General features: G+C 36.9%; 1 protein-coding gene across 3 annotated transcripts in view; it reads right to left on the bottom strand.

Moving 5' to 3' along the window:
- The window catches only part of TEX9 (testis expressed 9), a 64,909-nt gene that overhangs the window by 5,716 nt on the left and 42,633 nt on the right, over positions 1-16,560 (bottom strand). For 2 of the 3 annotated variants that reach the window (XM_040492773.1, XM_040492774.1), the window contains exon 10: positions 13,735-13,869. The exons of the other annotated variant lie outside the window; for it this stretch is intronic. In XM_040492773.1, coding sequence (XP_040348707.1) covers positions 13,735-13,869 — 135 coding nt within the window. The remainder of the gene's footprint in view (positions 1-13,734; positions 13,870-16,560) is intronic. 3 annotated transcript variants of the gene reach the window in all.

Raw genomic sequence — 16,560 nt, 5'->3', positions numbered from 1 at the left:
AAATAATTATAATGACAAGAGTGCCAAGACCATTCCCTGGGAACGGACATCCTCTTTAACACACTGTACTTGGAAACTTGGTATCTCCAAGCAAAAGAATGAGCCTGTACCTCTATATCATACTATCTACAAAAATTAACTCAAGTTTGGTTAAAGACCTAAATGTAAACCCTAAAATTATTAAACTATTAGAAGAAAACACAGGGGACATGGTACATGATATTGGATTCAGTTGTGATTCCTTAGGATGCCAAAAGTACAAGCAACCACAAAAAAATGTTAAAAAATACTACATTAAAGGACAAAATCAACAGAGTGAATGGCAAATCTCTGCAAATCATATATCTGACAAGGAATTAATATCCAGAATATGTAAAGAATTCCTACAAGTCAGTAACAGAGCACAGTCAACCAATTCAAGTCCTTGCCTATTTTGTAGACATTTCTCCAAAAAGAGATATACATATGTCTAGCAAGCACAAAAAAGGTGGTCAGTATTACTAATCATTAGGGAAATGTAAATCAAAGCCACAATGAGAAATAACCCCCTAATAAATATTAGGATGACTACTATAAAAAAAAAAAAAACCAAAACCACAAAAAAATAACTGCTGGTGAAAATACAGAGAAACTAGAACCCTCATGCACCATTGGTGAGGATGTAAAATGAGAGCTCCTGTAGAAAAGCAGTATGGTTGTTTCCTGAAAAATTAACAAGCAATTCCACATCTGGATATATACCCAAGAAAACTGAAACCAGGGTCTTAAAAAGAGTAATTGTACACTCATGTTCATAGCAGTCAGTTAAGCAGCCAACTCGATTTCGGCTCAGGACATGATCTCATGGTTCAAGGGTTCGAGCCCTAGGTCAGGCTCTGTGCTGACATTGCAGAGCCTGCTTGGGATTCTCTCTCTCTCCCTCTCTTTCTTAAGCAACCATCAGCTTCATAAGACTATGATAAAGGTAGAAGATGTTATATATACACCTAATGATAACCATAAATCAAAAAACAGTAAAAAAATATGCAAAGAATAAAGAGAAAGGAATCCAAGTATATCACTAAAGAAAATCAGCAAACCATGAAAGAGAGCAAGACAAAAGTCAGAGAAAAACTACAAAAAAAATCCTACAAAACAAGTAACAAAATGACAATAAATACATACCTATCAATAATTACTTTGAATGTAAATGGACTAAATACTCCAATGGAAACACAGGATGACAAAGTGGATAAAAACAAAATCCATCTATATGCTGCCTATAAGAGACTCATTTTAGACCTAAAAATACCTGCAGATTGAAAGTAAGGGGATAGAGAAATATTTATTTTGTAAATGGATGTCAAAAGAAAGCTGGGATAGCAGTACTTAGACAAAATAGACTTAAAGCACTGTAACATAAAGCAAAGAACACTATATATAATAAAGGGGACAATCCAAGAAGAAGATACAATAATTGAAAATATTTGTACACCTAACATGGAAGAACCCAGATCCATAAAACAGTTAAAGACAAACATAAGGGAACTAATCAATACTAACACAATAATAGTAGGGGACTTTAACATCCCACTTACATCAATGGACAGGTCATCTAAACAAAAAATCAACAAAGAAATAGTGGCTTTGAATGACACAGGAGACTAAGTGGACTTAACAGATACATTCAAAACATCCTAAAATAGCAGAATACACTTTCTTTTCAAGCACACATGGAACATTCTCCAGAACAGACCACATATTAGGGCACAAAACAAGTCTCAACAGAATTTAAAAGATCAAAGTCACACCATACATCTTTTCTGACCACAGTGCTATGAAACTAGAAATCAATCACAAGAGAAAATCTGGAAAGAACACAAATATCTAGAGGTTAAATAATAGGCTACTAAAAAATGAATGGGTCAACCAAGGTATCAAAGAAGAAATAAAAAAATTACATGTAAACAAATGAAAATGAAAACACAACAGTACAAACTCTTTGGGATGTAGCAGAAGTGTTTCTAAAAGGGAAGTTTATGGGGCGCCTGGTTAAGCGTCCGACTTCAGCCAGGTCACGATCTCGCGGTCCTGAGTTCGAGCCCCGCATCAGGCTCTGGGCTGATGGCTCAGAGCCTGGAGCCTGTTTCCGATTCTGTGTCTCCCTGTCTCTCTGCCCCTCCCCCATTCATGCTCTGTCTCTCTCTGTCCCAAAAATAAATAAACGTTGAAAAAAAAAATTAAAAAAAATAAAAGGGAAGTTTACATAAATACAGGCCTATCTCAACAAACATAAAAAGTCTTAAATAAACAACCTAACCTTACAACTAAAGGAACTAGAAAAAAAAAGACCAAACAAAACCCAAAACCAAAAGAAGAAAATAACAAATGTTACAGCAGAAATAAATGATATAGAGACTATAAAAATTATAGAACAGATCAATGACACCAGGAGCTGGTTCTTTGAAAAGATCAACAAGATTGATAAATCTCCAGGGAGACCCATCAAAAAAAAAAAAAAAGAGGACTCAAACAAAATCATAAATTAAAGGAAAAATGACAACCAACACCATATAAAGATTTTTAAGAGAGTATTATGAGAAACTATATGCCAACAAATTGGACAACCTAGAAGAAATGGATAAATTCCTAGAAACAAATAACCTACCAAAACTGAAAGAAATAGAAAATTTGAACAGAATGATTACCAGCAATGAAATTGAACTAGTCAAAAAACTTCCAACAAACAAAAGTCCAGAACCAGACAGCTTCTCAGGCAAATTCTATCAAACATATTTTATTTTTTAATCTTTATTCATTTATGTTGACATAGAATCCCAAGAAGGCTCCATGGTCAGCATGAAGCCTGATGCAGGGCTCGATCCCACAAATCATGAGATCATGACCTAAGCTGAAATTGAGAGCCAGATGCTTAACTGACTGAGCCACCCAGGTGCCCCAAATTCTATCAAACATTTAAAGAAGAGTTAATATCTAGTCTCCTCAAACTATTCCAATAAACATAATAGGAAGAAAAACTTCCAAATTCATTCTATGGGATTAGTATTACTCTGATACCAACACTAGATAAAACCACACTAGATAAAGACACACACACACACACACACACACACACACACACACACACACAAACACAAAGAACTACAGGCCAATATCTCTGATGAACACAGATGCAAAACTCCTCATCACAATGTTAGCAAACTGAATCCAGTAATACATTTAAAAAAATCATTCATCATGATCAAGTGGGATTTATTCCTGGGATTCAAGTGTGGTTTAATATTCATAAATCTATCAACATGATAGAGCACATCACTAACAGGATACAAAACATATGATCATTTCCAAAAAGCATTTGACAAAATACAACATGCTTCATGATAAAAACAAAAAACTCAACGAATTAGGTTTAGAGGGAAGATAACTAAACATAATAAAGACCTTATATTGAAATCCCACAGCATATATCCTACTCAGTGGTGAAAAACTGAGAGCTTTTCCCCTAAGTAACACAAGGATGTCCACTCTCATCACTTTTATTCACCATAGAACTAGAAGTCCTAGCCACAGCAATCAGACAACAAAAAGAAATAAAAGGCATCCAAATTGGTAAGGAAGAAGCAAAACTTTCACTATGTGCAGATGACATGATACTCTATATAGGAAACCCTAAAAAGTTCGCCAGAAAATTACTAGCACTGATAAATGAGTTAAGTTGAGGGATACAAAACCAACGTATAGAAATCTCTTGCATTTTTATACACTAATAATGAAGCAGCACAAAGAGAAATTAAGGAAGGAATCCCATTACAGTTGCACCAAACATAATAAAATACCTAGCAATAAACCTAACCAAAGAGGTAAAAAACTTGTACTCTGAAAACTATGAAACACTGATGAAAAAATTGAACATGACACAAAGAAATGGAAAGATATAATAAACATGCTCATGAAATAGGAGAACGAATACTGTTAAAATGTCCATACTACCAAGCAATCTACAGATTAAATTCAATCCCTATCAAAATACCAACAGCACTTTTCACAGAACTAGAATAAACAATCCTAAAATTTGTATGGAACCATAAAAGACCCCAAGTAGCCAAAACAATCCTGAAAAAGAGAAACAAAACTAGAGGGAAGTATTACAATTCCAGTCTTCAAGTCATATTACAAAGCTCAAGTAATCAAAAGAGTATGGTACTGGCACAAAACAGATTAATAGAACAGAATATAGAGCCCCCAATAAACCCACAATTATATGGTCAATTAATCCTCAACTAAGGAGGAAAGAATATGCAATGGGAAAAAGTGTCTTTAACAAATGGAGTTGGAAAAACTGGACAGCTACATGTGAAAGAACGAAACTGGACCACTTTCTTACACCATACACAAAAATAAATTCAAAATGGATTAAACATGAGACCTGAAACGATAAAAAAAAAAAACCTAGAAGAGCAGCAGTAATTCCTGTGACATCAGCTATAGCAATATTTTTTCTAGAGCTGTCTCCTGAGGAAAGGGAAATAAAGCTTAAAAAAATAACTATTAGGATCACATCAAAATAAAAAGCTTCTGCACAGTGAAGTAAACAATGAACAAAACTAAAATGCAACCTATTGAATGGGAGAAAGTATTTGCAAATGGCCTATCCTATAAAGGGTTAATATCCAAAATATATAAAGAACTTCTACAACTCAACACCCAAAACCAAATAATCCAAAAATGGGCCGAAGACATGAACAGACATTTCTTCAAAGACATACAGATGGCCAAAAGACATGAAAAGATGCTCAACATCACTCATCCTCAGGAAAATGCAAATCAAACCACAAGAGGTATCACCTCATACATGCCAGAATGGCTAAAATCAAAAACACAAGAAACAACAAGTGTTGGTGAGGATGTGGAGAAAAAGGAACCCTCAATGCACTGTTGGTGGGAATGCAAGCAGGTGCAGCCTCTCTGGAAAACAGTATGGAGGTTCCTCAACAATTTCAAGATAGAAATACCATATGATCCAGTAGCTCCACTACTCAATATTTACCCAAAGAATATGAAAAGAATAATTCAAAAAGATATATATGCATCCCTCTGGTTATTTAAAATAATCAAATAGGTAAGCAGCTCAAGTGTCCATCAACAGATGAAAGGATAAAGAAGCAGTGCATATACACAATGGAGTATTATTAAGCCACAAAAAGAATGAACTCTTGCCATTTGCAACACCATGGATGGAGCTAGAGAATATAATGCTAAGTGAAATAAGTCAGAGAAAGACAAATACCTTATGATCTCACTCATATGTGGAATTTAAAAAACAAAATAAATGAGCATAAGAGAGAAAGACAGAATGAAAGAGAGAGACAAACTAAGAGTGAACTATAGAGAACTGATGGTTAACAGAGAGGTGAGTAGGGCAATGGGTGAAATAGGTGATGGGGATTAAGAATACGTTTATCAGATATGTGAGTACAGAAAATGTTTAAAATTGTTCAATCAGTATATTGTTTACCTTTAACTAATATAACCTTGTATGTTAACTATAACTGAATTAAAATAAAAAACTTAAAAAAACAAAAACAAAAACAAATTCATTATATGTCCATCCACCATGAATTAAATTAGAAATCAGTAAAAAAAGTATCTGGAAAAATTACCAAATATTTGTAAATGAAACAACAAGCTTCTAAATAACTCATAAGTAAAAAAGAAATCAAAAGGAAAATTAGACAGTATGTGAATAGAATGAAAATGAAAAAATGACAAATCAAAATTTGTAGCTAAAAGAATGCATAGAAGAAAATTTACAATGTTAAATGTTTATATTAGAAAAGAAAGGGTTCAAATCAACAGATTCTGTTCCCATTTTAAGTAACTAGAAAAAGAACAAATTGAACCCAATTAAAGAGAGAGAAGGAAATAATAAATAGAAATCAATAAAAGAGAAAACTGAGGAAAAATAAATAAAAACCAATTTAGTAAGGTTCTAGTAAGGCTGATCAAGGAAAGAGGATACAAATTACCAATATCAAGAATAAGGAGAAAAATAAATCTATGAGAATGTAGGAAGAACATCAATATAAATTCTCTGGTTATTCAAAGGACAATAAAGGAATAACAAAAAAAATTATATGCCGATAAATTTGACAACATAGGTAAAATGTAAGATTCTGGATTTCGGGGAAGATGGTGGTGTAGGAGGATGCTGGGCTCACCACGTCCTGCTGACCACTTAGATTCCACCTACACCTGCCTAAATAACCCAGAAAACCGCCAGAGGATTAGCAGAACGGAGTCTCCGGAGCCAAGCACTGACGAGAGGCCCACGGAAGAGAGTAGGAAGGGCGGAGAGGCGGTGCGGGCTACTCAGACTGGCGGGAGGGAGCCGGGGCAGAGGGGCGGCCCGCTGGCCGAGCAGAGCCCCTGAGTCTAGCTTGCAAAAGCGGAGGGGCTGGAGGGAGTGTGTCCCAACAGCAAGCGGGACTTAACATCTGGGAGGTTATAAGTTAACAGCTCTGCTCAGAGAGCGGGAAGGCTGGAGGACAACGGGAGGGAGAGTTGCTGAGCCCCTGACGACAGAGCTCAGTTTGGCGGGGAACAAAGGCGCTCGCCAGCGCCATCTCCCTCGCCCATCCCCCAGCCAAAATCCCAAAGTGAACTGGTTCCTGCCAGGGAACTTGCTTGCACCGCACAAACACCCAACGCTTGCTTCTGTGGAGCCACCCCTCCAGTGGCGGGTCTGACTCCCTCCTGCTGCCACAGGGCCCCTCCTAAAGCGGATCACTGAAGGAGAATTGAGCTAAGCCTGCCCCTCCCGCCCCTGTGCACCTTGCAGATCCACCCCAGCTAATACGCCAGATCCCCAGCACCACAAGCCTGGCAGTGTGCAAGTAGCCCAGACGGGCCACGCCACCCCACAGTGAATCCTGCCCCTAGGAGAGGGGAAGAGAAGGCACACACCAGTCAGACTGTGGCCCCAGCGGTGGGCAGGGGGCAGACATCAGGTCTGACTGCGGCCCCTCCCACCAACTCCAGTTATTCAAGACAGCACAGGGGTAGTGCCCTGCAGGTCCGCACCACTCCAGGGACTATCCAAAATGACCAAACGGAAGAATTCCCCTCAAAAGAATCTCCAGGAAATAACAACAGCTAATGAACTGATCAAAAAGGATTTAAACAATATAACAGAAAGTGAATTTAGAATAATAGTCATAAAATTAATCGCTGGGCTTGAAAACAGTATAGAGGACAGCAGAGAATCTATTGCTATAGAGATCAAGGGACTAAGGAAGAGTCAGGAGGAACTAAAAAACACTATAAACGAGCTGCAAAATAAAATGGAAACGACAATGGCTCGGAATGAAGAGGCAGAGGAGAGAATAGGTGAACTAGAAGATAAAATTATGGAAAAAGAGGAAGCTGAGACAAATAAAAAAAAATCCAGGAGTATGAGGGGAAAATTAGAGAACTAAGTAATGCACTAAAGAGAAATAATATACACATAATTGGTATTCCAGAGGAGGAATAGAGAGGGAAAGGTGCTGAAGGTGTTCTTGAAATAATAGCTGAGAACTTCCCTGAACTGGGGAAGGAAAAAGGCATTGAAATCCAAGAGGCACAGAAAACTCCCTTCAGACGTAACTTGAATCAATGTTCTGCACAACATATCATAGTGAAACTGGCAAAATACAAGGATAAAGAGAAAATTCTGAAAGCAGCAAGGGATAAACGTGCCCTAATATATAAAGAGAGACCTATAAGACTCCTGACTCATCTCTCTTCTGAAACTTGGCAGACCAGAAAGGAATGGCAGGAGATCTTCAATGTGATGAACAGGAAAAAATATGTAGCTGAGAATCCTTTATCCAGCAAGTCTGTCATTTAGAATAGAAGGAGAGAGAAATGTCTTCCCAAACAAACAAAAACTGAAGGAATTCGTCACCACTAAACCAGCCCTACAAGAGATCCTAAGGGGGCTCCTGTGAGACAAAGTACCAGAGACATCGCTACAAGCATAAAACATACAGACATCACAATGACTCTAAACCCATATCTTTCTATAATAACACTGAATGTAAATGGACTAAATGCGCCAACCAAAAGACATAGGGTATCAGAATAGATAAAAAAAACAAGACCCATCTATTTGCTGTCTACAAGAGACTCATTTTAGATCTGAGGACACCTTCAGATTGAGAGTGAGGGGATGGAGAACTATTTATCATGCTACTGGAAGCCAAAAGAAAGCTGGAGTAGTCTGATACTTCTATCAGACAAACTAGACTTTAAATTAAAGGCTGTAACAAGAGATGAAGAAGGGCATTATATAATAATCACAGGGTCTACCCATCAGGAAGAGCTAACAATTATAAATGTCTATGCGCCGAATACAGGAGCCCCCAAATATATAAAACAATTACTCATAAACATAAGCAACCTTACTGATAAGAATGTGGTAATTGCAGGGGACTTTAACACTCCACTTACAGCAATGGATAGATCATCTAGACACACGGTCAATAAAGAAACAAGGGCCCTGAATGAGACATTGGATCAGATGGACTTGACAGATATATTTAGAACTCTGCATCCCAACGCAACAGAATATACTTTCTTCTCGAGTGCACATGGAACATTCTCCAAGATAGATCACATACTGGGTCACAAAACAGCCCTTCATAAGTATACAAGAATTGAAATCATACCACGCATACTTTCAGACCACAACGCTATGAAGCTTGAAATCAACCACAGGAAAAAGTCTGGAAAACCTCCAAAAGCATGGAGGTTAAAGAACACCCTACTAAAGAATGAGTGGGTCAACCAGGCAATTCGAGAAGAAATTTAAAAATATATGGAAACAAACGAAAATGAAAATACAACAATCCAAATGCTTTGGGATGCAGCAAAGGCAGTCCTAAGAGGAAAATACATTGCAATCCAGGCCTATCTCAAGAAACAAGAAAAATCCCAAATACAAAATCTAACAGCACACCTAAAGGAAATAGAAGCAGAACAGCAAAGGCAGCCTAAACCCAGCAGAAGAAGAGAAATAATAAACATCAGAGCAGAAATAAACAATATAGAATCTAAAAAAACTGTAGAGCAGATCAATGAAACCAAGAGTTGGTTTTTTGAAAAAATAAACAAAATTGACAAACCTCTAGCCAGGCTTCTCAAAAAGAAACGGGAGATGACCCAAATAGATAAAATCATGAATGAAAATGGAATTATTACAACCAACCCCTCAGAGATACAAGCAATTATCAGGGAGTACTATGAAAAATTATATGCCAACAAACTGGACAACCTGGAAGAAATGGACAAATTCCTAAACATCCACACGCTTCCAAAACTCAATCAGGAGGAAATAGAAAGCTTGAACAGACCCATAACCAGCGAAGAAATTGAATCAGTCATCAAAAATCTCCCAACAAATAAGAGTCCAGGACCAGATGGCTTCCCAGGGGAGTTCTACCAGACGTTTAAAGCAGAGATAATACCAATCCTTCTCAAGCTATTCCAAAAAATAGAAAGGGAAAGAAAACTTCCAGACTCATTCTATGAAGCCAGTATTACTTTCATTCATAAACCAGACAGAGACCCAGTAAAATAAGAGAACCACAGGCCAATATCCCTGATGAATATGGATGCAAAAATTCTCAATAAGATACTAGCAAATCGAATTCAACAGCATATAAAAAGAATTATTCACCATGATCAAGTGGGATTCATTCCTGGGCTGCAGGGCTGGTTCAACATTTGCAAATCAATCAATGTGATACATCACATTAATAAAAGAAAAGATAAGAACCATATGATCCTGTCAATCGATGCAGAAAAGGCCTTTGACAAAATCCAGCACCCTTTCTTAATAAAAACCCTTGAGAAAGTCGGGATAGAAGGAACATACTTAAAGATCATAAAAGCCATTTATGAAAAGCCCACAGCTAACATCATCCTCAACGGGGAAAAACTGAGAGCTTTTTCCCTGAGATCAGGAACACGACAGGGATGCCCACTCTCACCGCTGTTGTTTAACATAGTGTTGGAAGTTCTAGCATCAGCAATCAGACAACAAAAGGAAATCAAAGGCATCAAAACTGGCAAAGATGAAGTCAAGCTTTCTTTGCAGATGACATGATACTATACATGGAAAATCCGATAGACTCCACCAAAAGTCTGCTAGAACTGATAGATGAATTCAGCAAAGTTGCAGGATATAAAATCAATGTACAGAAATCAGTTGCATTCTTATACACTAATAATGAAGCAACAGAAAGACAAATAAAGAAACTGATCCCATTCACAATTGCACCAAGAAGCATAAAATACCTAGGGATAAATAACCAAAGATGTAAAAGATCAGTATGCTGAAAACTATAGAAAGCTTATAAAGGATATTGGAGAAGATATAAAGAAATGGAAGAACATTCCCTGCTCATGGAGGCATCACACTTCCTGATTTCAAGCTATATTGTAAGACTAGTAATTAAAATAGTATGGTATTGGCATAAAAGCAGACACATAGACCACTGGAACAGAATCAAGAGCCCAGAAATTAATCCATGCATATACAGTCACCTAATGGAAAATGATAGTGTTTTCAATAAATGGTGCTGGGAAAATTAGATATTCTCATATAAAAGAATGCAACTTGATTCTACCACTATCAGTTTAGTCCAAGCTCCCTCATCTTTCACACTGCACCTCTTAACCAGCATCCATCCTTCCAATCAATTATCCACACAGCACACAGAAATACTTTCCAGGTACACATCTGATCATAGCATAGTCTCCTTTCACCTTTTTCAAATAACCATACAGTGACTTTATACTACTCTTTGGGTAAAACCTGTAACACTTAACATGGCCTAAAGGATCTAGATGGTTTGGCCTCTACCTAATGTTGGAGGCCGCACTTTGCAACACTCCCTTGACATCCATCCCTGACTTTCATACCTTGTCTTTCTTCCTGCCACAGTGCCATTTTTTACATAGGATTCCTTTTGTCCATAATCTAGCATCTAACTCATTAATATTATTTAGAACTTAGCTTAGAATTACTTTTTAAAAAAGCATTCCTTGAGGTGCAGGGTTGGCTCAGTCAGTTAAGTGTCCAACTTCAGCTCAGGTCATGATCTTGTGGTTTGTGGGTTTGAGCCCCGCATCGGGCTCTGTGCTGACAGCGCAGAGCCTGGAGCCTGCTTCAAGTTCTGTGTCTCCCTCCCTCTCTGCCCCTGCTCGTGCTCTGTCTCTCTCAAAATAAATAACATTAAAAAAAGAAGAATTAAAAAAAAAGCATTCCTTGACCTGGTTACCTGCTGAAAGCACAGTTGCACCTTAGTTTTGCTTGATGAACTGTCTAACACACAGCTTCTTCACTATGAAGTGCGTGATTATAAGCACCACATTTATTTTTATAATGTTTATATCTCTAGCCTCTAGTAAAAATCTGGCAGGTACCTAGAAGGCCCTCATAAATATTTCTGAATGAATTAAGGAAGAATTAGAAATTATTTGTTCCTAAATGACATGGACTTGGTGACATGTTTTAAATGGATTACAAACAAATCATCAAATGCCCTGTTTTTAAGAATTCCAATTAAACCATCACAAAGTTGTTTTTCCTCATTCCTTCCTGCAGTGTGTTTCAGGGGCAATTATTATGTTTCAGGCACTGAGACCCAACAATGGATGAGACAGTAAGGGTCCCTGCACTCATGCAGCATCTGGTTTAAGCTGACTGACTTTTCATTTTGAAAGTTACTCTTATTCTAAGGCCAGATTACTTGTTTCCTAACCTCTGTGGAGAATAAATATATCATTATTTTTAAAATAAATCTTTAACTTTCTTATGACTCTGAGGAAATCTTGTTCTATTTTATGGAAATTTTACTATTTCTTAAACATACAGATCTGAATAATTTTAATTACCTACCTATTTATATGTCTAATGAGAATGAGAAGCAAAGTACAAAGAATTAAAATGGAAAATAAAATATACCTCCTCACAAAACTTATATACACACTAGATGACAAAGAAAAACCTTACAGCATATGCCCAAAGAGTCCTTCAAAGACAGAAGTTAGAAATAAAGCAAAATAATTAAAAAATGAAAAACTTAAAGACATACACATATTTTTTCAGAAATCTGAAATAAGTTACGTCTAAGAACTCTGATCTTGAAATGCCTACTTCATAGCAAATAGTTACACAAAATGTTATCCCAACTGTCTTTAAACTCATCACCCATAATGCTGACTTGGGATCAGAAATTTATCTTGCACACATTTGGTTTTACAGTGTTGATGGTTTTAAACTGAGTTCGCATACCAAATCCTCATTACTTGAATTTGTAAAATGGCTGATTAGGATTATTGCTGTCATGGAAACATGTTTTTCCTTCTGCTTCTCTAATGTGTGTGCTAAAACAGACATCACATCTACAACCAAGAATTAGCAAATCCTGGCATATACACGGTTATTCCATTTTCTTCAAAATCCCTTCAGAGTGCACCAAAGTGAAAATAATACTCCAAGAGCATGCTCATTATTGGCAAGTTATAAAGATGACTTCCTAACTTGCTTACTAACTTCTATTAATAAATCCCTGTCATCATACTATCATTGATGGCTCTTGAACATGAACATAGTCTGATCACACAGCATAAACTATCTCACAGAAGATATCTTAAAGCTCTTTAGTCACTGTAACATATTTGCCTCTGTTGAACATGTTAGAGGATTCATCAAGTTCAGTTTAGTTCTATGTTCTAACATAGTGTTAGTGTTAGTTCTAACACTTATTAAGTGTTATTAATTTAGTCCAAAATGTATCATCTGTGTCTATAATGACAGTGGCTCCTAATTTCATCACCCAAGTCATTGTTAAAGTATTCATTATTGTCCTAAGGGAGAGATTCCAATGGAGCATCACTTTTAGGCTGACATAGAACCAAAAACTAATAGCCAAAATTTATACAAGATTTTGATATACAAAATAGAGTATACAAAAGGTTTTTACACAACATGGATATGTGAGCCTTTATTTATTCAACAGACATTTCAGGGACTGAGTGCTAATTCTATGCCCATCACTGGCTAGATACCAGGATACAACAGTCATCCTTACAACAACCCTATAATAGTGACTATCAAAATGTTGTCTCAGAACCAGTGGCATCAGCATCAACCTGAGAACTTGTTAAAACTGCTTCCTTAAAGTAGTTAAAACAGGCCTCACCCCAGACCTACTAAATCTGAAACTCTGGGGTTGGGGCCCAGCAATGTGTGTTTTAATAAGCCTTCCAGGTAATTCTGATACACGCTCAAGTTTGAGAACCACATAATTGCATTAATATACTGAAAAATTGAGGCTCAGAGAAGGAAGCAGACTTGAGGTGCAAAAGAGACATTTTCCTTTCATCTATCCCCAGAGATTAGAAAAAGGCCTGGCACATAATATGTGCACACAATAAAGATTTTTGGATGGGAAAATGACTGAATCCTCTAAAGAGGTGTGCTATCATCCAATTATGGCAATAGCCCAAGAAATATAATCCTAACGTATTGAAGATGTACATATTGATGATGAAAGTATTTCTTCTTTGAAGAGAAATGTTTGCCATGACATCAAGAATTATAATTTAAAAACTATTATTTTTGAATCTTGCATAAAAGAAGATACCAAAGGTGACCACTACCCAAACTGTTCAATTTTTCCATACCTTGTTATTTTGCCTTGATTTACTTAACTCCAATTTATACTTTTCTGCCTCTTCTAGAGCTCTATTCAACCGAACTTCTGTAGCACTTTGATTAGTAGCAGCCTGTTTTTGTAGTCTTCTTTTATTTTCTAATTCCTGTACAGTAAAAGAAATATATGGGACATTTATAAATATATCACAAGTTCCCTCTATTGTTATATAAAATTTTCCATTTCTCCCAAATTTTACACACACACACACACACACACACACACACACACACACACACACATACAGCTGGGGGCGGAGGGCTGAAGACTGACTGACAGAAGTCTCAGGGAATTCTTACTTCCAAATTAGTAGTAGGAAAATATATCCTTAAAAATGTAGGTATGAATTCAACTTTCAAATTACTATTTGTTTGGAATTTTCTACTTCTTTTTATGTAGTATAGAGATTCTCTGTATTTATTTTATAATCAACTCCTTGTAACTACAATTCTTCCTTTGGGAACCTCCCCAAAACACCCATGTAAGGCACAAACTCTCTCATAAACACTGTGTTTATGTAAACCTAACAAAGTATAGAAGAAATATTTGTTAAAAACAGAGCATTCTACGTTAGCCTTATAGGGAAAATCCCAACTCTGAGCAAAAACAACAGATCTTGTGGATTAATATTCCCCATCTTGGGGTAGGTTTAGACTTGCATTTCTGCAAATATTCTAAGAGATTGCTGCTGCACAGAGTCTACAGGCCACACATGAAGAAACATGAACATGTAGGATAAACTCCAAATTCTACCATCATCCGGCACTACAGTTTCATCTCCTGCCAGAAATGTTACCTTCAGTTGTATCAGCAGTATGTGGATCTCTTCTAAACAGCTATGATGTTTCTTGCCTCTAAGCTTTTGCTCATGCTCTTGCTTCTGCCCTGATCCCTCCTGCCTACTCCTCGTTTTTACATGCTTATCCTTTAAAACTCAGTGAAGGGTGTACATGAGGGCTTTACCTCCTCCAAGAAGCCTTCCCTCATTATCTTCCTCATTCTCCTCCTAGGCTGGATTAGGTACCCTTTGTTTAGAGCTTCTACAACACCGTGACGCACATTTATCATGGTACCTGCTGTGGAGAACTGAAACTATCCATTTACTTCATTTCCCCCACTATAATATAAACTCATTAAGGATAGAAATGGTCTTAATTTCTGTATTCCCAGAAGTTTAATGACATTGTTTATTCAATTAAATTTATTTTGTAATACTTAACTCACTCTTCTTTGCATTTCCTATAGTGCCTAGTACAGAGCTTTATATACAACAGATACTCAATAAATATCAGGGAATTGAAATGATGCAGTTAAAGCTACAGTTGTCTGTTTTCTTCTTTTATTAAGTTTTTTTTTTCTCCTGGCTGCATCACTAGGTTTTATTTGAAAACTGATCTCCCTGGCTCTGAGTAATTAAGGGCAAAACAAAACAAAATACAACAAAACACATGCTGCTCTTTATGTAGGTTTCTAAACAAATCAAACTGTGTATGGATACCATCTGCTATCACCAGCCTTCTTCACAGCTTTGTGGGTGGTAGCTACAGTAAGAGCAAGCTTGATTTATCTCACTGTTCACATGGAAAAGGCAGAGATTCTCATTAGCTAGAAAGTCCACAATTCTAGCTGCCTCATTTCAGCCTCCTCTCATAAGAATATGAAATAAATCTTTGCCCTTCTCTTTCCTTCTGGTGACTTTGTAACCTGCTTCATAGAAAAATGGAAACCCTCCTACACCACATTATGTTCCCCTTTTTGTGAATCAATATTGACCTCCTGCTTGGGAGAAGTGAAAAACGGTAGCCATTAGAATACTAAAATACGAAATAAAATATTCCTATACGAGTAAATCTACTAAGGGAAAACCTTACCAAAAACTTGAAAACATTGCTGTTTTCAGTCACACTCAAGGACTCTTTACAAAATGCATACAAAGTACCAATATTTTTTATATATGCTGAAAATACTCAATACAGTAAACCTATTGTTACCAAAGTTAAGCAGTTTACATGTTGTTAGAGAAAAATTTTATGAAAGATCTCAAGCCCTTACTTTTACATCAGCTTTAAAAGAAAAATCTAGATAGCTTAAAGAAAATCTGACTTTAAAACTCAAACAGTATGAGATCCAAGAAATAATTTGCCATCCTCTGATAACTTTTAAAGCATTCATAAGGCACTACAAGAGGGCAAGAATACAGAGAGGTATGTATCAGTAGCCACAGCACAGGATGAAATGTAGCAAATGCTTTAAGAGGAGCAAGTTGCCACAGTAATTTAGAAGAGAAATAATCACATGAGGACAACAAGTAAATGATCAGATAAGGTTCTAGAAACAGGTGGCTAAGGTACAAAGAGCATTAAACATGGAGTCAGAAAACCTATGAACTGTGATAGACTCAGTTTCCACATCTGAAATTGGAAGTGATGAGATGTATATCTAATTACTTATGCAACACATTTATCAAGCACTTACTATGTGCCAGGTACTATTCTATATGAATGATGGGCACATGATAATTAACCAAAGTTCCTCCCTTCATAAAGCTTACCTTCTAGACGAAAAGATAGATGATAAGCACATACATATATACATACTCACATAATATCTGGAAGTGATAAGGTCTATGAAGAAAAATAAAGAAGGCTTGGCGCCAGAAGCGAGAGCCCCTTGGGGCTCATCCTGCCCCGCCTCATTGGGTCAGTGAAAAAACGGTAAGAGTAGTGGTATTTCACCGCTGGCTGGCAAGGCCGGAGGACCCTGCCCCGCCCCTTCATGGGGGGGGGGCGGGGACGCC

This window comes from Herpailurus yagouaroundi, unplaced genomic scaffold (assembly GCF_014898765.1).
Source record: "Herpailurus yagouaroundi ecotype Mexico unplaced genomic scaffold, PumYag 184, whole genome shotgun sequence".
In the NCBI taxonomy this organism is placed as follows: Eukaryota; Metazoa; Chordata; class Mammalia; order Carnivora; family Felidae; genus Herpailurus; species Herpailurus yagouaroundi.
The sequence above is the reverse complement of the archived record's forward strand: the minus strand, read 5'-3'. Positions and strand labels throughout refer to the sequence as shown.